The sequence below is a fragment of the Anopheles funestus genome, chromosome 2RL (genome assembly GCF_943734845.2).
Source record: "Anopheles funestus chromosome 2RL, idAnoFuneDA-416_04, whole genome shotgun sequence".
NCBI classification, from domain to species: Eukaryota; Metazoa; Arthropoda; class Insecta; order Diptera; family Culicidae; genus Anopheles; species Anopheles funestus.
In genome coordinates, this window is record NC_064598.1 from 41,704,185 (window position 1) to 41,725,719 (window position 21,535).

Consider the following 21,535-nt stretch of genomic DNA (forward strand, 5'->3'; position numbering starts at 1 on the left):
CAACATAAAGACTGACAAAGTGAAGTTTGCTGTGGAAGTGTAGGTGCAACTGATATCGGAGGAAAATAGATTTGTTCTGCTAAATGTAGGTCGCTAGACATAACACATGGACCGATTTCTAGTTAAGAAGTTGGTGTTGTAATCTATTGTATTTTACATATTAATTTGATTTACGAATCTCAATTGAATAGAAATATGGAAACATTCACATCAGATGTGAATGGAATGTGCTCTAAAAAAATAGAAATCTTGTACACAAAATCATTTTGAGATGTAATAAGGTACGATTTAATTCAGTAGAAATAAAACTGAAACAATTTGTGTTATTCCATATCGTTAATGCAGCGGCATAAGGCAAATGATATAAAAGTTTTAATTACTATTATGGTTAGATCGTATGTGAGTTTTTTGGAAAACCTGACGTGATAAATGGCAAAACAATAAATCTTTAGTGTTTTTTCCCCTTTCTTTACAAAAAACAGCACTCCATAGCTCATTTTGCTGTTTTTTGTTCAATCCACGTTTTCGATGGAGGCGCCTGGTGTTTTACGATAATTATATTTTAAAAATTTAAAATATGGGCTGTCAATTTTGATTTGAGATGTTGTTTGATATAAAAAAAGAATAATAAATTATAATTAGAATTTATCTACACGGTTGTTTCGATAGAATAAAGTTAAAACTTTGTTACAGAACAAAACGCATTTTTCAAAAATCACAATGGAGGCGCCTGGTTACTTATGAAAAAATCAACTGCACTAAATAACTCACTCTTGCACATGATTTTTGTGAATATTTGTATAATAATTTTGATTAATTCCAACAAAAGAATGGTATGGAAAAGGAACAATAAATTATAATTAGAATTTATCTACACGGTTGTTTCGATAGAATAAAGTTAAAACTTTGTTACAGAACAAAACGCATTTTTCAAAAATCACAATGGAGGCGCCTGGTTACTTATGAAAAAATCAACTGCACTAAATAACTCACTCTTGCACATGATTTTTGTGAATATTTGTATAATAATTTTGATTAATTCCAACAAAAGAATGGTATGGAAAAGGAACAATAAATTATAATTAGAATTTATCTACACGGTTGTTTCCATAGAATAAAGTTAAAACTTTGTTACAAAACAAAACGCATTTTTCAAAAATCACAATGGAGGCGCCTGGTTACTTATGAAAAAACCAAATGCATCAAACAACTCACTCTTGCACATGATTTTGTGCATATTTGTATAAAAATTTTGATTAATTCCAGCAAAAGTCATATCGAAACAGAAGCACTAGGGTAGATTGAAGCGTGTACTAGGGAACCGCAAAAAAAAATATCGCACGTGAACATATGCAGCGTGCGGACCAGAATGTTTATGTTAGCTAGTGGGTATATGATGTGTTCAGCATTGAATCTATTTTCTACCATTCCCCTTAAGACGGGCCTGCACCCGGACACGCTGATTTACCGGGAAACTTCGAAGGGGGGAGAAAATTTAAACGCAGCACCACCACCTCTCTCCCTATACCGACCCCGATGCCGACCGGTGGCAATGAACAGTGATGACGCATGAAAAGCCCTTCATCGATTTACCCTGGCTAATGCTTATAGGAAAAACGCAACGAGGTTCAAACAAACAAACTAGAGGGTCACACACACGCGGGTTTTGAGTACTGCGGGCAACCGTATCTGGATGCGAATCATGCTAATCTGCTGTGTTTAATTCGGGCTACACAGCACAGTAACAGCGAACGGATTTGTTTTACTGTTGGCCAAGCACAACAGTCTGATTTGCTGTATCCTGGGAAAAGTTAAAAATTGGGAAAAAATATTGAAATGTTCAAATGTTTTTTTTTCAAAAGTTTTAGCTTGATTAGAGATGAATTTGTTTTGAAAAATTCAAATTTTTTTTGAATATCCGTTCAGGGAATCTGCGAATAGAAAATATGGAACATGGATTCCCATATTTAGAGGTATTAAAATACGCCTTTTTCTCGTCGATACAACCATGAAAAACAATTTATTTTGCACTATGATTTTGATAAATCAATAAAAATGTATAAAATATTTTTTTAAAAACAGAAAGGGAATCCATTTAAATTTAAATTTAAATTATTGGAATTTTTGGGGTATGATTAACTCCTTTTGGGTTTTGATAAAAGATATGTTTTTGTTACAGTACTTGATCGTGGAAAAAAACAAACTACTAAAAAAAACAGAAATAGTACCAAACGCTCCCTATCATACAGATAGTGAAAATAGGCAGTAGAGAGAGAGAGAGAGTGAGAGAGAAAGCAAGAAAGATACACACACAGATGATAAGCAAGTAAGAGCGGAAGTTAGAAAACCGTAACAGAAGAGAATATGTGTGTGTTTGTGTCCAGAAGCAGTGTGGAAAGAGATCGAAGCTCAGAATCAACACGCACCTTCACAGATGTATCCTTGTCCGATGAGCCCCCACAGCAGATCCGAACAGTGATGGCAATAGGTTGGCTTGTGAAATGTCTTTCTACCGAATGTATGCTCACCACCCGCCATTTTGTTTCCTGTAGCTCAAATGATTGCGATATGGTGATGATGCCCGACGATGACGACGCCAATGACGAACGTATCGACACGAACGCACGTCTAACGTGTGTGTTGTGTGAGGGAGATGGTGGAGGGAGAGAGGGAACGGAATTAGGTGTCGGACGAGGCAATGATAGACAACACAGGACACCGACGCTCGTAATGCCAGAGACGGTGGCACGGACTGTTGGCGAACGTTGCGGCTGCAAAAGGTTGATGCCTGCCTGTACAACAGCTGGTTGATGATGGCACTGGTGTCCTCGGTTGTGGGTTTCTGTTGAGCGGTTTGGCTTGTTGTGCGTGTTTTTGTTGTTGTTGTGAAGTGGTAGTTGGCGTTTTTTTTTTGGTTTGTTGCTTACTGGTTGTGCTTGTGCTTTGGTTACACTCTCGGTGGCTGCGTTTGTTGGTTCCGGTTTGGTTATTCGCTTTGTTGAAGCGATCGAGAAGAACGATTCGGCGTATAGAATCGCTTCTTCCCCTTTACTTAAAGTACCCTTTCTCGTATCCGTGTATCCGTGTATTCCTTGTTGTGCAGTTGTGCTCTGGTGTACACTTCTGGTTTTATGGTTTCACCACCGCTGTCAGATCGAGCTCGAAACCAGGAGCGCACCATGCGTCAGATCGTAACGGCACCATCATCTATGTGCGTTCGTACACCCGCCCATAGATACAGGCGCAATCGTGGCGCAAAACGGACTTTCCCCGAGCAAACCCGTTGGTTTTGCGAAATGTCGTGTTCGATCGAAATGGGTTCGAAGGTTTTCGCTCTTTTAAAATTCCTCCGTGTATCGGTGGTACCAATTAGTGTGACGGTTCTGGTACTGTGGCCGCATGTGCCAAAGCGTGACGGACGATATGAGAAATGTCGAGAAATGCAGCCCACACGGATGCTGTGGAACACTGACGCTACACCGCTTTGCCGGGTATTCAACCTCCACCACCACCACCAACACGGAACTGGCAACTGACTCGCGCACACGCGAACGTATCAAACAACGCTCACACACCAACTGACAGCTCTGTCGTCGCTGGTCGCTAGCTTCACTTCCGGTGTGCCGGGAGTTGTGCCGAGTTTTGTGTCTGGCGGCTGGAGGTGGGGGACGAGCAAAGGGCCGTAAGCGACGGTACTTCACCAGCCGAACTGTTGCACTTCCGTTGCAAATGAGAACATCCGACTTCCCTGTACGCTTTCCCCGGTCCGGGTTCTCCTTGCCCTGTAGGAAACTACACTGTTTTGCAGGACAGCTACAAATGGAGCTATCCGAATTTCACTGCAACAACTGCACTGTTTTCCCTCTTCTCTTTGGTTGTTTTGGCTCTGTTCACCCTTATCCTTTGCTATCACGTGTATTTCGCTGTTCTTTGTCTTCCGTTATGAAGTGTTTTTATGTCGATCGTGTACTTTTTTCATTCCTCCAATTCACTGCACACAACTCTTTTGCTTTCTCTTTCATTGCTTACGCATTGCGCTACACCTTTCTAAAACACTTCCACTTAGTTTCACATCCTTTGTGCGCATTTGTTTGTTAATTATCTTATCATAGCACGACGTTCCATTATACAACTGTGAAAGAGAGAACGAGCATTTGTTGAAACTTTCCTGCGAATCGAATATATATTGCGTGGGAAACACATCAAAGATGGATTTTTTTTGTTATTTTTTAAATACAATTTCACGCACAATTTCACGCACACATAACTGTTATGTTATAAGAGGAAAATGAACTTCACAACAAATTTATTCTTGAACACTTGTGGGAAATATTATATTTTTTTATAAAACGAAATATTAGTTGACGAATTACCACAAGTTAAACCACACAACCAAAAAAAAAACATCTTTCCCAGCAAAGAAATGCAACACTCCTATCACAGTCACAGAACAAATAACACCGAGTTCTCATACAACGAGGATGAGAATATGTACGCGAGTTCATCACAGCTTATCGCAAGCAAACCGAGCTGAAAGATGAGGATTTTCGATCTGTCGATTTTTTTTCTTCGATGGGGTTTTTGGTGATTGCTGGTAAACTTCACCAGTCAAGATCACCACTCAAACTCTCACACACTTTCACGGACACAAACAGGCACACACACACACATGCATACAATCACGGAGGACATTTACAAAAAGCAACATCCGTATAATATCGCCCACACTTTCTCCTTCGTTTCGTGCTCTTGTTTAGTGTAGCTCTCCTCCTGTGTATCTCTGTTTTATTCTAATGGCGGTACACACACACACACAAACACAAGGTTCACTATCGCGTAACGACCATTTTGCTCAACCGTGCGAGATTTCTCGCCTCTCAGTTGTTCTCACGCACTCACGTTCGCGAAAGGAAATGTATTTTCGTCATGAGCGGAAACAACGATCAAGGTAGCCTCTGGACAAGATCTATTTTTTCTTCTCGTTTCGTGTTTCAAGAAAGGGTAGTTATGGGAACGGGAGTTTTTGTGGGAAGGAGTATACAGTGTGCAACAAAGTGTGAAGATTTTTAATGAAACTCTTTTTGAACTTGAATACAAATTTTCTTCATACACACATACACGCACACTCCTGCTGACAGGGTTTTCCACACGATGGAGCAAACACTTCTCACTCCATTGATCGGTTAGTGTCAGCATTCACGTGCAAGCACGGACGCACAAACACACACAGCTCAAAAAGCTCGCACACATATACAGATACTACCGCGTAGTACAAGTGTGTGTGTGTGTTTTGTATGTGCGCGCGCGCACGTCCATCTTTGTGGATGATGGAAAAGCGAATCTGTTCCTTCGCGTACGCGTTCGACGTGGAAAAGCGGATACAAAAAAAAAGAAACGAGTATGATACACGGACGGGACGCGGACGCACACATGTACACACGCAGGCGCACGCATGCATCGGAGCGCACTGAGAGCGCAAAAGGGAAAAAACCCTTATTCCGAGGTTACTTTGAAAGCATTGATTTCTTTCCTCGGCCAGCTAAGGTTGCAATGGAAAATATAAACTAATAGCTAAAGTGCTGCCCCATTTACGATGATTCTGTAATGCACTTAGATAAGTGCTAAACAATTTGCCCCTAATCGTGATAGTGGTGCTACTGTACCGGGTACTACTTTGACCTAATTGATAATTCGTTTTGCCTAGCCTCTGGTGTTGCGAGGAGTTTTTTTTGTTGTTCGATAAGACTACAGATATTTCCGATGTGGTGATGTGGTATAAACTTTTGCTCTTTTAATTCACTAACGTTTGCTCTCATGCGTACGCGTACACCCCACACTCTCGGGGAAGGTTTATTTTTTCTCGCTAGATTCATAACTTCTACTACACTTTCAAACGCGATGAACGATTTTACACGCACAAACATCGTACATCGAAGTGGATGTGTACGTGCGGAATTGGTCGCAAACCAACCTGAAAACGGGAGGTGTTTCTTTGCAATGGCTGATCGTCACCATCCAACACCATGCGGCTACTTTAATCATTATCATGTTTTAGTCGGTTGCAAGGAATTTAGAAACACACGGGAAACGGAACAGAATTACAAGGTGTTGGCATTTGGACCGCTTGTAGCAGCAATACAATTTTTCACAATTTTCCATCATCTCTCACATAGACACACGTGCACACATACAAAAACACACGCGCGTACATACAAATTTAGTGCACACATAATTTCACATTCGATTAGTCGTCGCAGTACACTGTGATGGTGCGTTTTTGTTGTTTTGTTTTTTACTATTTTAAATGACAAAATCTGTTTCCATCCATTCAAAAGAAAAACAAAATTGCACCAATGCGTATTATTTTTTTTTTAACTTTACTATACTACACTATGTTAATTTTAGAGGGTCTGATTTGTGCCCCCCCTCGAAAAAAAGATGCATGAAAATTAGAAATAGAAACACTCGAAACACAGGAAAAATTAGTTTGATCTCAGTAGACTAATGCTGTGTGGTTCTCGCCCATCCTGGTTGCGGGGTTTTTCACGCATGCAAAGCATTGAAACCTTTTTTCACTCTTTTTCTCTCCTTCTCTCTCTCTCTCGTTCACACACACACACAGACACACGCTTCGAACATTTAATCCGAGAACGGTCACACGTACACCATCATCCGAACAGCATCACAGTCACTTTCTTTCACTCCCTGTTTTTCCTCCCATCACACAAAATCAACGTATTCTTCACCAATTTCTAAATGCTCAGCCCCAACTCGGGAAAACCTCACGCGCGCACACACACACACATATACACAAATGATACGTTGAATAACGGACCCGCAGGCATACATGCGAGCGAACGCGCGCACGTTCGCATACGCACACGGCTACGCAACCGTGTGCCCTCGGTACGGTCACCTCAACGGGGTCAAAGATATATTAAAATTCACCTGTTTCGAACGTTACAAACTTTACAACAAGATTTTCCCAATTTTCCAAAACGCTATTAAGGAGGGGGAGGCATTCGTTAAAGAAATTGTCCACCGTTACTGTTGCACTGGTTTGATGAATTTTCTTTTTTTATGTTTTCCGAATGCCAGCCACACACACATTCACACATACATGATCACTTGCATGCACACAATTGCTCCGACTTCCTTCGTGTATCCTTAAACTATCCCTGGGAGAGGGAGAAGGAGGATGGAGCCGTAAACGTTTCACTGGCAAAGGTGGGGTAGATTGGCCCTCTTACCACAAAACTGATCAAATGACCGTGCACACGGTCTTTAGTCGTCTTCTTCCGCCGTCGCTTCACATATATCCCGCACACCTGCAAACACTGCACCGTCCCGTTCTGTTTCTAGCTCTGCACGGGAGGGTGGGAATAGCAGAGAAGAGTTTTAGGCCGTGACTGGGACCTGCAGCAGCAGCAGCAGCTTTCCGGATCCGGAAGCGACCGTCGTGAACGCCATGGATGCTGCCGATACCGATGTCTGCTGTTCGGTTTCAGCGGCCGTCGCCGTTAATGGTGCCACCGTCGCCGTCTTGTACAGTGCCAACGCAGCCAGAAAGTGTTGCTCCATTTTGTTCCCCCTGTTTGTCACCATTACGACGACGTCGCTCCGGTTGACACACGGGCATAGTGCGAGAAAGGAATGAAAACTGAGCCCACTTTTGCTAACGGTTGACCAAGAGACCGACCGACCTGACCCGTCCCGACCGTACATGAGCGTAACTCGCGAACATTTTCTTTGACCTATTCTCCCCAAATTCCTGGCCGGAGCGAATGTTCGAGCGAAGGAATTTTCGGACGGTGAAAGAAAAACGGAATACTAGCAGAGAGCAGAACAAACGACAGAGCGCGAGGTAGTAGAATGTGCGAGAGAGCACATCGATCGGGTCGGAAAAATTATCTCTTGACATGGTGCAGTTTTCCTTGGTTGACTGTGAGGAAAAATAAAAAATGTTGCATACTTTTCTCTTAGGTTGCTAGATGAGAGCAAACGAGCGCCGAACTGCCATACGCGAGAGAGAAAGAGTGGAAAGTGAGCGTAAATGGAAAGGATCCACTACACTGTAGCAGATCACATCCTATGGACGTCATACATAGGGGAGGGATTTTCAAAAAACCTGTCAATCAAATATTTTCATTCCACCTGGAAACATACCCTCCATTGTATTATGTATTGTGTTAGAAATATCCCAATGGACTTGGTAACTAACGCCGTAACAATCACCTAATGGATAAATTTAGACCTTTGCCCATTAAGCTTTTTCCATCTAAACCGTGTCAAGTTCATGTATGATCCAGATACTTCTCTTCGCTTTTTTTGTTAACTACCCTTACGAACATCTCTTTTTACTCTCTCTCTCTGCTTATCTGTGCCTATTTCCAATCGTTATCGTTATCATATGAGATCGTAATTTCATTTGTATTTTTCTCTCATAGCTGGTTCCTATTCAACATCCGGTTATCTCTGATACGGTTCATCTTTGTTGTCAGTTTTTGTTTGAAACTCCCTTGGAGCATTGGGAATATTACACGGGATGAGAGTGATTTTGAGAGTAAATACTCACAATTTCGGAAGGTGCTCATTTTCATTCCTGGTAGCTCGAGCTACGGAGCACCATCGGTGTCGGAAAATGCTTCTGCGCGTATGATTTTCACGAGAAGGAACAACAATTGCCTATTCGTTTTGCGTTCTTCGATGTTCAACTGTGGTATTGATATGAAACTGTGGTAGTTGAGTTTGAATGCACCGTTGAGTTTGTGTGAATGCTTATCAACAAAATTATCTCTAAAACGCTCATATTTTTCAAAAACAAATGAATGACTAAGTAAAGATGTAAAATTTTGTCGTTTTTAATGAATACGAACGGAAGGATTCATGCCGCATTGTTGTTAACCCTGTCGTGTAATATTTGCTTCAGCTAGTCAGTAATATGCTAAAAATATTGTGTTCTTATCAAGCCCTATAACCTCTCGGAAGGGTATTACCATCTGCCACTCGCGTATGCTGACCCTTCTGTAAGACGCATCAACGCCATCTCAATTTGGCCATGACAATTATACTCTGTACCAAGAAAAAAATTAAAGGACTCTATATTTTCGACTGTAATTCTGACCAGCTCATAAAGTCTGTAATTTACCAGCACATCCCAACCTCGAATTCTTCCATTTCGGACGGTCTGGATGGCATTTGATACTCGTTCCTGTCGTGTGGAAACGGCGCCGTTTATCACATACATTACCGAATGGCACACATTTTCTTTATGATTTTCACGACATACTAGGTCATGGCTGTTTACTGTAAAAATTTTGAAACAGCGGTAAAATATATTTAGAAGAATTAAAAATTGGAGATAACGTCTAGTTCAACGTGAATTTATTATTTTTCACACGGCGCTTCATCGCATACTGTAGAGTCACCCTGTCACTTGAGCGTTACCCAGTATAACGTCATCACCATCGTAACGCCGCCCGAACAAATGTCATAACAAACCCTAGCAAAGGAAAAAAAAATACTCTGATCGCTGCTCAGTGAAGTGGTGTTAAATTATTGTAAATTTAGGGTTCATAATCTTTTGCAGACGAAACTAAAATGCCTGAAGCGAGTACGGCCGTGTTTGAGAAAGATAATTTCAATGCTGAAAAGTGTAAATATTCGTTCGAATACAACGTATCTTCCACCCTAAATTTTCTGTCGATGGCAACACAATTTGCTACTTCCGCTGTTATGGTTTTGTATTGTTTACAGATGTGAAAAATCTCGTACAGGATTGCGTCGGTGGTCCGGAATTGCAACAAACGAAACAGAAAATTCAAGCTCTCAGTGAAACCGTATCGTCCACGCTAAAGAAACATGTGTACGAAAATTATATGCAGTTCATCGAAACGGCAAAAGAGATCTCGCGTACGTACCGTTATCTGCACTTCTCCCACGCCCCCTGGAATTGATAGCAAACTAAGTGTAATTGTTCCTTACATTGTTCCTTTTTGTTTTAGATCTCGAGTCGGAAATGTACCAACTTTCACACATACTCATAGAGCAACGCAATTTATTAACCACACTACGAGACGAATCGCTGTTGGACGACCAGAAAAACATAATCGAAGAGCAAAGCCTTGATCCGAACGTGAATGAGGAGCAACAAAACAAGAAAGCAATACAGCTCATCAAGGAATCCCTGATCGGTTACAAAGGGAATCTGGATGATAAGGTTTTCATCCACGAAGGAGGTCTTATTGAACTGGATTCAAACGACTATCGGCCAATTTGCCGCATTCATCTGTTTCTGTTCAACGAAGTGCTGGTGCTAGCCAAAGTTCGAAATGAAAAGTATGCGTTATAGTGTGCACTTTTATCATCGTGCGATAATGTACCACATTGTCTCTGTGTCTATTTTCAGGAAGCTTGAATTTCAAACGGAATACGAAACGAAGAAGATAGCCGTGATAAACATTAAGGATTTGGACGGGGTGAACAAGAATGCGATTAACGTGATTACCAGCGATGGGGCGCGTATGTTTCAGTGCATCAACTCCGCTGCCAAGCAGGAGTGGATCGACAAGTTCGAACTGGCCATCAAATTCCACCAGTTGAAGAAACCGAAGAAAGCGCAAGCCCCACAGCCACCAACAACGTTGAAGTTTGAGGCACCGCAAAAATCGACCGACAGTGAACTGCTTACGCTTAGCCCGACAGCATCGGAAATGGGGCGCGTCATCGTGGAAAATTTACCTCCCGAGTGGCTCGTAACGGCACCGGAAGAAATCCAAGCGGAAATAGCACAGCGGCATTTCGAAGACTGTTTGGCGTTGCTACAAAAATGCGAAGAACATCTTACCCACGACAGCACATTCCATGGGGCAGCCGAAATTAGAGAAAAAATAAAAGCCCTCAAAGCTTCGCTTGCTTCGGTGCTTATGCACGAATTGTCCAACTCGCAGAGCCGCAGTTTGCAGGCAGCGCTGCGGTCTAGCCGTCGGCCACTGAAATTGCTGGTCGAGATGGAAAAGTCACGCGAAGCTTGCGGTATTTTGCTGCGTGTTTGCACGAGTGCTATCCGATCCTCGCAGCGACAGGCGCGCCGTAACAATTTGGCCGTTTCGGAACTGTTCTTCTGCGATGTGGCACTAGTTGCTAGCGAGTTCCTGCGTGCATTCAGCACGAAAGCTTCCTGCACGAGTGCGCTAATCGTGTGGTGCAATATGGAGCTGCAGTACTTTGCCTCCCAGCTCATTAAGCACTATCTCACGAAAGATACCCAGCTGGAAATGGTGGCAAAGGTGGTGGAAGGCGTTCGAGAACCCTGCCAAAAGTTGCGCGAGATAGGGCTGGATCTTTCCTACCATATGGAGGGTCTGTTGCGCAGTACACTCGGTCAACTGTTGGACGAAGCCAGGTACCGATTGGTGGATTCCATCGGTCGCACCGAAGACCCGTGGCAACCGTATAATCTGCAAACGAAAACTGGTCTTCGTACGCTGTTGAAGGAGTTCGACGTGTTGGGGATTGACTTTCGCGCGTACGTTACCGGTGATACGTGGATTAATCTTACGCAAGCAACGGTGAATTTCTGTCGACATCTTCTACAAACGACGGAAAGCTGTGCTTATCTGGCAAAATACGATTCACTACAGCGCGATGCAGAGATGCTCATCCGCGAGCTGTTCCTTTCGCAGCATTCAAATAAACCTCCCAATTCACTGAATGCTGATGTAAGTACAGGGAGTCAGTGCAATTGTTCAAATAGATGTGAATTAATTTGTACCACCTTTTTTCAGATGAACTTTGTACTGAAAAACAAAACATACATGACGGAAGTATTGTTACCAATTGCGATGAAACGATTTGAACGGATTGCTGGCAAAAAACCGGATCTGCTAATGGAGTTACACACGCAGCTGCGAACTGTACCACCAAAACCGAAGCCACGTAGCGTATATCAGACAGATGTACTCTAAACGGAAATGCCGAGGCAAGATCCTTCTTTATTTTAGCTTTACAATATACACTATACTAATATAATCGAGCATATACCTATCGCGATTGTTGTGTATTTATTAGTAGTCATCAACACTAATTTTCGTAACCGCGAATGGTTTGCATTCGCAAAAGAATGACTTTTTGCGCTTTTCTTTGCTACCAGGAAGGTTGCAATTCGGTGCTCCTAACTGTTAATGTTGAGGGCTGTCTGTGAGGGCTTATCTGTCTAATTTCCATCTCCATCATTAAATACCGTCTTTTTCCCGGTGAAGGATTTAAGTCCTTTTTGCGCTTGTTTGGCTGTCCAAGATGGATGAAGATCACCATTTTTTGCTTTGAACTTGTTTGGAGCTTGATTTGAAGAGCTTCCACCATCGCCTTCAGCGTCAAACAGAACTTTCTTGCCAGCGAAAGGTTTAATTCCTTTTTGAGCTTGTTTGGCTGCCCACGATGGATGAAGATCACCATTTTGAGTTTTAAACTTTCCTGTAGCTTGCTGGGTATAAGTTGAAGAGCTTCCACCATCGCCTTCAGTGTCAAACAGAACTTTCTTGCCAGCGAAAGGTTTAATTTCTTTTTGAGTTTGTTTTGCTGCCCACGATGGATGAAGATCGCTATTTTTTGCTTTGAACTTGTCTGGAGCTTGAGTTGAAGAGCTTCCACCATCGCCTTCAGCATCAAACAGAACTTTCTTTCCAGTGAAAGGTTTAATTCCTTGTTGAGCTTGTTTTGCTGCCCACGATGGATGAAGTTCGCCATTTTTTGTATTGAACTTGGCTCGAGCTTGCTGGGTATAAGTTGAAGAGTTACCACCATCGCCTTCAGCACCAAACAGAACTTTCTTGCCAGCGAAAGGTTTAATTTCTTTTTGAGTTTGTTTTGCTGCCCACGATGGATGAAGATCGCTATGCTTTGCTTTGAACTTGTCTGGAGCTTGCTGGTTATAAGTTGAAGAATTTCCACCATCGCCTTCAGCATCAAACAGAACTTTCTTTCCAGCAAAAGGTTTAATTCCTTTTTGAGCTTGTTTGGCTGCCCAAGATGGATGAAGATCACCATTTTTAGCTTTGAACTTGTTTGCAGCTTGAGTTGAAGAGCTTCCACCATCGCCTTCAGCATCAAACAGAACTTTCTTTCCAGCGAAAGGTTTAATTCCTTGTTGAGCTTGTTTTGCTGCCCACGATGGATGAAGATCGCCGTTTTTTGCTTTGAACTTGTCTGGAGCTTGCTGGTTATAAGTTGAAGAGTTTCCACCATCGCCTTCAGCATCAAACATAACTTTCTTGCCAGCGAAAGGTTTAATTCCTTTTTGAGCTTGTTTTGCTGCCCACGATGGATGAAGATCACCATTTTTTGCTTTGAACTTGTCTGGAGCTTGCTGGTTATAAGTTGAAGAACTTCCACCATCGCCTTCAGCATCAAACAGAACCTTCTTACCAGCGAAAGGTTTAATTCCATTTTGAGCTTGTTTTGCTGCCCACGATGGATGAAGATCACCATTTTTAGCTTTGAACTTGTCTGGAGCTTGCTGGTTATAAGTTGAAGAGCTTCCACCATCGCCTTCAGCATCAAACAGAACTTTCTTGCCAGCAAAAGGTTTAATTCCTTTTTGAGTTTGTTTTGCTGCCCACGATGGATTAAGATCTCCATTTTGAGTTTTAAACTTTCCTGTAGCTTGCTGGTTATAAGTTGTAGAGCTTCCACCATCGCCTTCAGCATCAAACAGAACTTTCTTTCCAGCGAAAGGTTTAATTCCTTTTTGAGCTTGTTTTGCTGCCCACGATGGATGAAGATCTCCATTTTTTGTATTGAACTTGTCCGGAGCTTGCTGGGTATAAGTTGAAGAGCTTCCACCATCGCCTTCAGCGTCAAACAGAACTTTCTTGCCAGCAAAAGGTTTAATTCCTTTTTGAGCTTGTTTTGCTGCCCACGATGGATGAAGATCATCATTTTTTGCTTTGAGCTTGTTTGCAGCTTGCTGGTTATAAGTTGAAGAGCTTCCACCATCGCCTTCAGCGTCAAACAGAACTTTCTTGCCAGCAAAAGGTTTAATTCCTTTTTGAGCTTGTTTTGCTGCCCACGATGGATGAAGATCGCCATTTTTTGTATTGAACTTGTCCGGAGCTTGCTGGGTATAAGTTGAAGAGCTTCCACCATCGCCTTCAGCGTCAAACAGAACTTTCTTGCCAGCAAAAGGTTTAATTCCTTTTTGAGCTTGTTTTGCTGCCCACGATGGATGAAGATCATCATTTTTTGCTTTGAGCTTGTTTGCAGCTTGCTGGTTATAAGTTGAAGAGCTTCCACCATCGCCTTCAGCGTCAAACAGAACTTTCTTTCCAGCGAAAGGTTTAATTCCTTTTTGAGCTTGTTTTGCTGCCCACGATGGATGAAGATCTCCATTTTGAGTTTTAAACTTTCCTGTAGCTTGCTGGTTATAAGTTGTAGAGCTTCCACCATCGCCTTCAGCATCAAACAGAACTTTCTTTCCAGCGAAAGGTTTAATTCCTTTTTGAGCTTGTTTTGCTGCCCACGATGGATGAAGATCTCCATTTTGAGTTTTAAACTTTCCTGTAGCTTGCTGGTTATAAGTTGTAGAGCTTCCACCATCGCCTTCAGCGTCAAACAAAACTCTCTTGCCAGCGAAAGGTTTAATTCCTTTTTGAGCTTGTTTGGCTGCCCACGATGGATGCAAATCCTGCTCATTTATGAACGATGAACCGAACATATGCGGTTCCTCGTAGCGAGTGGATTTGCTTTTCATGACATGATTTACACTCACTTTGCTTGCCTCAGGCTGGTTCCAATCTGTATCATATGCTGCAAAGAAAAATATTGTTTGAAACTGTACATCATTTCATGTTTACTACCTTATTAGTACCTTCGGTATCACCAGCATTTGTCGTGTGTTGCTCTCTTCGTCGTTTTCTATTGTTTAATTTCCAGCTTTCTTCATATTTTTCCACATCGTCATCTGCCTGTGGTTTGAACTTTGGAGCTACCGCCACATACTGTTCACCCGAGTCCGTAATGAAGAAACTATCAGTTATCATCTGATATCCATCTTTATCATCTTCTTCTTCGGGGGTTTTATAATTAGCTAGCTTTTTTTTGTTGGTTTGTTTTTTGTTTTTTAGAGACGACTGATTAGGGTTGTTGAATTCCGGATTGCCTAACCGTGTTGCGCAATGATCGAGAGGTCCTTCATTGCTAGAATAATGCTCATCTTCACTCACGGACATGTTCAGCTCGCTTCGTTGGTCTAGTTCCTCTTCACCATCTGATTCTAAGGATTCGTCACTTCCCATATCCAATTCTTCAAAATCCACGTCGGACTCAGACACGTCACATACTAATGTCGTTTGTTTTTTCTTATCATCCGTTCCCTGTAACAAATCCTCTTCAATACTTTTCGTTTTTTGTTTTTTGTTGGCTATATGTTTGAGCCGTTTTTGCTTTGGTAGCTTTTTCTTGATTATCTGCACTTGCTTAATTCGTTTCTTATTTACAGATGATTTGATCTTTTGTTTTTGTTGAACTGCATCAAGAAACATCGAATGTGCACCTGCGCCGAACTGACTTTCGATGGATTTTAGGTAACGATTTAATTTTGCGTCTTGCATAAATCGCGCTATAGTGCGGTGCGCTAATGGTGCTGGTATGCCATGCTTCACAGGTTGATATCGCAGCACTTCTTCAAGCAGCTCGGAAGAAGGAATCGATTTTATATGATTCACCATGGCCTCGAATGTTTCTGCTCTTCTTTTCGCCCGGAGGTTGGAACTATTCCTGGTTACTTTAGCGGCCCATTCTTTCTTGTCACGTATAACGTCACGGATGATTTTAGCACGCGTTGCTTTAACAAGCGAATGCAGCGTGTTTATCTGTAGCAGTACAAAACATGCATCAATTTTTCGTATGCGAAATAGGAAAATGAAGGCAATCATACCTGTTTTATAAGATCCCCTTTTTCCATATTTTTGAGCAATCGGCACCGGAAGATTTTCACTAAAACGTGTACCAGCACAACTGTCACTTTTGTTTACGCTTTTTGAACATGTGTGTTTGACAGTTAGAAAGGCATCTGCACACTGAACCCTTCTATGGTATTTGGACTGTTATTCTAAATTAACGTTAGATATTAATTTTCGTAAATAACACCTAATCTCGGTAGAGTTTATTAAAATTAATTGAAAAAGCTGATAGCTGTTTATTTCAGTATTACTGTTAACACTGTATGTTATTGTGAAAACTATGGAAAGAAAAATTTAAAACAACTAGCAAGTGTGCAAACGGCCTAATGGCGATCAGGCGATCAGTATGATGAAATCGATTTGAATGATCAAGTAATTCTTTATTGAATTTCTTTTATAATTTGTTAAACATGATTGTGAGGATAAATGCAAATTTCGTTAGTATTAACACGACTTATAAACTAATCAAATCTTCAACTCCTGCTAATGACCCAAGGGAAGACAGGTGGGGTTATTTAAATATTCGCCGGTATCCTGCAGTACACCATCCGGAGCACAACGGAAAGGATCATCGGTCAGTTCGAGCCACTTCTGCAAACGGCCGCTCAATTCTTCGAACGTGCCCTTCATGCTGCTTTTCCCGAAAAGGTTTCTCGATTCGGTTGGATCCATCTTCAGATCGTATAATTCCCATTCTGGCCGAGTATAGTACGTATGGAGCGTTTTGTACCACGGAACGGGTTGCTTCGTAAGTGTACGATTGAGTATATCCTGGAATGTGGGCGAAACGTAGAAATCCTGATCGATCGGGAAGGGCAACTGATAGTTAAGATTGTGAATCAGCTTGTAGCGTTTTGTCCGTATAGCTCGCATCGGATAGGTCATCGTGATTTCGTGGAAACTCTGGCTTGCAAACACAGCATCATCCAGCTGGTTCGATGGCTCGTGAAATAATAGTGGCAACAAACTGCGGCCAGTCAGCAGGTTCGGTTGCGGATGGGTAAGGTTAAACCATTCGAGTATTGTCGGTACAAGATCGAGATGGCTTGTCATCGAATATGTCACTTCGTTTCGGCGAGCTGCCTTGTTGGGTGATCGTAAAAACATCGGTTCCGCCATTCCCGGATCGTACAGATTGGTTCTGGCTGCTGGCAATGGTGGTCCATTGTCCGAGGTATACACAACCAGCGTACTATCCTCCAGTCCTGCATCACGTAACTCTTTGAGGACAAGACCGACACCTTGATCGAGCCGTGAAATGGTTGTGTACTGTGCTGCTAGATCGTATCGTGCCGGTTGCGTGTCCGGCACGTAGTACGGAAGATCGATCTCATCCCACACGTAATAAATTGGGTGCCAGTCCGGGATCAAGCCCATTCCTTCTTCTCCCGAGCCCCACCGCTCGCAGAAACTTCCATACTGCGGAGTTATACGACCGCATCGATGCGGATCGTGGAAAGACACCATCAAAAAGAACGATTCATTGCTGTTGGACGTGCTTTGCTGTAAAAATTCTCTTACAAACAGTTTGATCTGAGTAATGTTCCTTCCAACCTGATTGATCGGATACTCCTCTTCGGTGCGCTCGTAATCGAACCGGTACGCTTCATTCGGTCCAACATGTTTCTTACCGATCAAACCCGTTCTTATGCCGGCCTTACCGAGAATCGATGAAATGCTGCGAACTTTCGGTAACGAATTGAAATTGTGCACACCGTTGTGTAATCCGTACTGTCCATTTTGGTGCTCCGGCATGCCCGTTAGTATTGCGGCACGAGACGGTGAACAACTGCTCACTGAAGCATAAGCATTGTTGAAAATCAAACTTTCCTTTGCCAGCGCGTCCAGGAAGGGTGTCTGCACAATACGGTTCCGGTAAGCACCCATCTCGAAGCCTCCATCGTCGGCTACCAAGGAGAGTGGAGAAGAATTATTACACAAAATGTTCTACACCTATGGAATTCGGCATTTCCATTACCCAAAAGCAATAACACATTTTTGGCTTCCAATTGTACAGTCGATAATAAAATTAAGCTCAACAATAGTTCCGTTCGCCACGACATCTTTTAATCTTCATGGAAGCGCTCTGAGCGTTTCAACTTTCACTTTTTCCACCCTTTTTTGGCAGTTTCTTCTCCAAGTGGAGCGGTACGAGACAGTGAAACACCAACAAGGAGCAAAATTGATTTGTTATGTTCAAAATCAGATTCTTTGTTCCGATATGTAAGTTTTGGTTATTTAAAAGAAAAAAAAGTTTTTAAATGATAAAGTTACCAATATTTGAACTCATTTTGGAGGCTTATGTTTCAAATAAAAGCTTAAAAACCAAAATTATGCTTTTTGATTGAGAGCATCGTTTTAACTTGCAATCAAACAGAGTTTGATTGTTTACACTGTATTTTATTTTTCTATTTTGCATGCGTTACATTTTGTAACGGGTCTACATCGCCTCTTTCCTTATAAACCTTGGCAATGTGGATATTCGAAATTCAATTCAATGCACAATGAGGACAACAAAATTTAAAAAAAAACATTCACTTTAAATGAGATTTAGTTGACTCACCGTATATTAGCTACATTATATATTAGCTATACATTAAATTAGCTAGCTACATTAGTTTTCAAATAGAATGTACTGGTCGTTTTGAAATGAAAGTCTTCTTCGAAATTGGAAACGACTTGAACTCGGTAGCATAAACTCAACGGATCGTCGAAAGGGGTGGAATGTCAAAGAGAATATAGAAAAAAGCAAAAACAAAGATACAGAAAATAAATGTTTCCATTCGATACAGTTCATATTCTGCTGAATTGCACTATTTCCTGCGCTGTACCAGCGATAAAAGTGTATTTTGTATAGAAGCAGTAGATAAAACACATTTCTTTCACGCTTTACGTGAGAAATTATCTCCAAAAGGACAGCTTAAAAAAGTCGACAACGGTAAAGCGTAGAAAACATGTCGGAGTCCTACGGTAAATATTACACGCACTCAAAGGGTGCCTGCATCTGGCACTAACAAAATAGTGATTCATTAATATTTAATTTTGGCCCTCTTTTTTTTTCGTTTGGCGTTTTTTTTGTACTCTCGTTTCACTGTTTCCGCGATACCCGCATGTTAGATTATCTTTTCAAATTTCTCATCATCGGCCGTGCGGGAAGTGGCAAATCCTGTCTGCTGCACCACTTTATCGAGAACAAATGTAAGTAAACGAAAGCAAATGTTGGCCAGGGCCGGAAAGCGAGGTCAGCAAAATGCGATGAACCGAAACGCTTGAAACGTAGATGCGTACATAGCAGTAGCAGGATGGATGTTCTTACACGGCCACAAGATTACAGCGCATCCAATGTGAAAGTTCATCCAATAACAAAGTGTTGTTTTGTTTTTTTTTGTTCTTTTTTGTGTTCTTGCGTGGTACTGGACAAGCAGTCAAGGAGGATAGTTCGCACACAATCGGCGTAGAGTTTGGTTCACGGATTGTCAACGTCGGTGGAAAATCGATTAAGCTACAGATTTGGGATACAGCAGGCCAGGAACGGTTCCGATCAGTAACACGTTCCTACTACCGTGGTGCAGCGGGTGCTTTGCTGGTGTACGATACAACCTCGCGTGACAGCTTTAACGTGCTGTGGAACTGGCTGAACGATGCCCGCACATTGGCTAGCCAAAACATCTGCATTTTGCTGGTGGGTAACAAGAAAGACCTGGAGGAAGATCGCGAGGTAACTTTCCTGGAGGCGAGCAACTTTGCCCAGGAGAACGAGCTTATCTTTCTGGAGACGAGCGCCAAAACAGGGGAAAACGTAGAGGAGGCATTTTTGAAATGCTCCAAAACCATCCTGGCCAAGATTGAAACGGGTGAACTAGATCCGGAACGGATCGGCAGCGGTATTCAGTATGGGGATGCCGCGGCACGTAACGCAGCTGCCGGAACGCTCGCGGGTGGCCAACAACCGAGGAGCCGCTTGCGGCCTGACTGTGCAGGTAGCAGCAGTTGCCGATCGTCGTAGAAGGTGTGGACAAACGGTAAGATGGCTTATCAAGCGTAAGCTTTGTATCATGAACAACTTTGTTTTTCTATCAAGCTTGCCTTCCTTTCTGGCGGAATGCAATGAGATGAGGACGGGTGTCGTGTACGGATCTGCAACGGTGGTTTCTTATCTGACCATAAGATAAGACGTTCCGTTTGTGGAAGTTTCAATCAAAACACACTAAAGGACACTCAGGAGAAACGATTGTTTGTGTGCAAAAGGAACGAATCTCAAAAATGTGCTACGCAAAATGGTTATAAGATTAAATCGCGGATATGATTAGTGTGCGGCAGACGATGCACCTTGATCATCCGGATTGTTTAGGATTCAGTATTGGACTATACCCTACTAAGCTGTAATGGCAGCACATTACAGCACTTTCGGACGCAAGACGTCTGAAGGAAAAAAAACCATTGACCTGCGCCTTTTCGATCGCATTTCAGTCAATCTGTGTTACACTTGAACTTATACATAATCTTCCCAACCTTGCAAAATAACCATAAAAGTTATTGCATTGGTTTGTCTTTTGTAATTCTAAATGCTTTAGTTGTTGTTAAACGTTATCATAAACGTAGTAGATTTGTGTCTTTTGTTTAATTAATGTTTCATTTATTAAGTTGTACGTTCACTTTATGCAATTTGCATCAGTATCGCACTATTTTGTTTTGGCTTTGATCGACATTATGAGTAAACACAGTAAATATCTCACACGTTGTAAAATGAACACTTGTCTCGCAATAGAAACGTTATCTAAATTTCAAAAAAAGAAGAATCAGTAAAGAAAACTAATAATATTCCTCATATTTTTCTTCATTTTAAAAGCCAGCGTTCTGAATTGATTTTGATGTAAAGAGAATATAATGAATATTAATCATCGGTTTATATTAGATTGTAGCAATTGTCATGATGGAGCCTTCGGTTTAGTACCGGTTGAAATGTTTAGGGAAATGTGATGTTAATTACGAATCGCGGGACAAAGTGCAGAGCTGACTAAACAACTTAAACCACTTAGATGTAATTGTAAAGAAGCAAAACAAACAAAAAAAAAAAAAAAAAATTAAAAAAAAATCTAAATACAAAATGAAACTTTATTGTGCATTAGACATCTTTATACCTGAATAGACTGGAGAGGAAAATTGACATCAATAAATTTCTTAAACAAGATTTGTTTAATTTTGCGTCAAATTATGCTATTTTGCTAGAAGGTATCACACATGTTTCGACGACAATAGGTATGGGACCGTGTGATATATTGCTTAGTAAAAATATTCTAGATTACTATAACATAAAAATACTTCCACAACTCGTTGCATTTCTATAGGAACAATTTTACATATTTTATAAATTAAAATTTTCAAACATAATTGATAAATATCCGAAAAAAAATATTTCATAGTGTATTGATGTGAAATACATTATTAGAATTAACATTGCATTTTAAAACAAATATCCTAATTGCCTTGTCAAAACATTTACGATAAAAATAACGCTTTATTATTTTATATTTCCACAGCATCCAGCATCCGAAAACGACGGTTCCTGGCGTAAA

At 41.5% G+C, this 21,535-nt stretch overlaps 5 protein-coding genes and 1 long non-coding RNA gene across 22 annotated transcripts in view; 3 read left to right on the forward strand and 3 right to left on the reverse strand.

Moving 5' to 3' along the window:
• The window catches only part of LOC125763820 (diacylglycerol kinase theta), a 30,104-nt gene extending 22,017 nt beyond the window's left edge, over positions 1-8,087 (reverse strand). For 4 of the 6 annotated variants that reach the window (XM_049427365.1, XM_049427363.1, XM_049427366.1 and 1 more), the window contains exons 1-2: positions 7,251-8,087; positions 2,427-4,132 (exon numbers count right to left, since the gene is read on the reverse strand). In XM_049427365.1, the coding sequence (XP_049283322.1) occupies positions 2,427-2,538 (112 nt within the window). In that variant the 5' untranslated portion in view covers positions 2,539-4,132; positions 7,251-8,087. The remainder of the gene's footprint in view (positions 1-2,426; positions 4,133-7,250) is intronic. The other 2 variants (XM_049427367.1, XM_049427368.1) reach the window with 2 other exon arrangements.
• A 1,390-nt stretch (positions 8,088-9,477) lies between these two features.
• LOC125763665 (exocyst complex component 8) lies at positions 9,478-12,051 on the forward strand. The gene is made up of 5 exons (XM_049427021.1): positions 9,478-9,655; positions 9,757-9,912; positions 10,005-10,338; positions 10,409-11,720; positions 11,787-12,051. The coding sequence occupies exons 1-5, from the start codon at positions 9,601-9,603 to the stop codon at positions 11,964-11,966; spliced, it is 2,037 nt and encodes a 678-aa protein (XP_049282978.1). The 5' UTR covers positions 9,478-9,600; the 3' UTR covers positions 11,967-12,051.
• LOC125763664 (uncharacterized) lies at positions 11,959-16,048 on the reverse strand. Of its 9 annotated transcripts, none has more exons than XM_049427020.1 (4): positions 15,935-16,048; positions 14,867-15,869; positions 14,485-14,805; positions 11,959-12,402 (listed from the first exon to the last, which is right to left on the reverse strand). In XM_049427020.1, the coding sequence occupies exons 1-4, from the start codon at positions 15,959-15,961 to the stop codon at positions 12,215-12,217; spliced, it is 1,539 nt and encodes a 512-aa protein (XP_049282977.1). In that variant the 5' UTR covers positions 15,962-16,048; the 3' UTR covers positions 11,959-12,214. The 9 variants fall into 9 exon arrangements, with proteins under 9 accessions (XP_049282977.1, XP_049282974.1, XP_049282975.1 ...); XM_049427017.1 differs by having other exon boundaries at positions 11,959-13,417; positions 14,468-14,805; XM_049427018.1 differs by having other exon boundaries at positions 11,959-12,807; positions 14,449-14,805.
• LOC125763668 (uncharacterized) lies at positions 12,566-14,747 on the forward strand. 3 transcript variants are annotated; one of them, XR_007418390.1, is made up of 5 exons: positions 12,566-12,693; positions 12,994-13,134; positions 13,435-13,584; positions 14,035-14,184; positions 14,635-14,747. It is a non-coding gene; the product is annotated as an uncharacterized LOC125763668 (long non-coding RNA). The 3 variants fall into 3 exon arrangements; XR_007418389.1 differs by lacking the exon at positions 14,635-14,747 and adding an exon at positions 14,485-14,600; XR_007418391.1 differs by lacking the exons at positions 14,035-14,184; positions 14,635-14,747 and adding exons at positions 13,735-13,884; positions 14,485-14,594.
• A 270-nt stretch (positions 16,049-16,318) lies between the features above and the next one.
• Positions 16,319-18,396, reverse strand: LOC125763666 (N-sulphoglucosamine sulphohydrolase). The gene is made up of 2 exons (XM_049427022.1): positions 17,938-18,396; positions 16,319-17,866 (listed from the first exon to the last, which is right to left on the reverse strand). The coding sequence occupies exons 1-2, from the start codon at positions 18,020-18,022 to the stop codon at positions 16,443-16,445; spliced, it is 1,509 nt and encodes a 502-aa protein (XP_049282979.1). The 5' UTR covers positions 18,023-18,396; the 3' UTR covers positions 16,319-16,442.
• A 303-nt stretch (positions 18,397-18,699) lies between these two features.
• Positions 18,700-21,150, forward strand: LOC125763667 (ras-related protein Rab-4B). 2 transcript variants are annotated; one of them, XM_049427025.1, is made up of 4 exons: positions 18,700-18,929; positions 19,077-19,157; positions 19,385-19,968; positions 20,041-21,150. In XM_049427025.1, the coding sequence occupies exons 1-3, from the start codon at positions 18,914-18,916 to the stop codon at positions 19,963-19,965; spliced, it is 678 nt and encodes a 225-aa protein (XP_049282982.1). In that variant the 5' UTR covers positions 18,700-18,913; the 3' UTR covers positions 19,966-19,968; positions 20,041-21,150. The 2 variants fall into 2 exon arrangements, with proteins under 2 accessions (XP_049282982.1, XP_049282981.1); XM_049427024.1 differs by having other exon boundaries at positions 18,701-18,929; positions 19,385-19,981.
• Positions 21,151-21,535: the final 385 nt, after the last annotated feature.

Excerpts from the sequence above, each read along its gene's own strand:
- LOC125763665 (XM_049427021.1), top strand. The coding sequence starts at position 9,601 with ATGCCTGAAGCGAGTACGGCCGTGTTTGAGAAAGATAATTTCAATGCT. Across the intron at positions 9,913-10,004 it reads AACGGCAAAAGAGATCTCGC|ATCTCGAGTCGGAAATGTAC; the intron begins GTACGTACCGTT and ends TTTTTGTTTTAG. Across the intron at positions 10,339-10,408 it reads GCCAAAGTTCGAAATGAAAA|GAAGCTTGAATTTCAAACGG; the intron begins GTATGCGTTATA and ends GTCTATTTTCAG.
- LOC125763667 (XM_049427025.1), top strand. Across the intron at positions 19,158-19,384 it reads CCACTTTATCGAGAACAAAT|TCAAGGAGGATAGTTCGCAC; the intron begins GTAAGTAAACGA and ends CTGGACAAGCAG.
- LOC125763664 (XM_049427011.1), bottom strand. The coding sequence starts at position 15,961 with ATGGAAAAAGGGGATCTTATAAAACAG. Across the intron at positions 14,806-14,866 it reads AAATGCTGGTGATACCGAAG|CATATGATACAGATTGGAAC; the intron begins GTACTAATAAGG and ends TTTTCTTTGCAG. Across the intron at positions 13,418-13,717 it reads AACCTTTCGCTGGAAAGAAA|GTTCTGTTTGATGCTGAAGG; the intron begins GTTCTGTTTGAT and ends GCTGGTAAGAAG.
- LOC125763666 (XM_049427022.1), bottom strand. The coding sequence starts at position 18,022 with ATGTCGTGGCGAACGGAACTATTGTTGAGCTTAATTTTATTATCGACT. Across the intron at positions 17,867-17,937 it reads AAATGTGTTATTGCTTTTGG|CCGACGATGGAGGCTTCGAG; the intron begins GTAATGGAAATG and ends TCTCCTTGGTAG.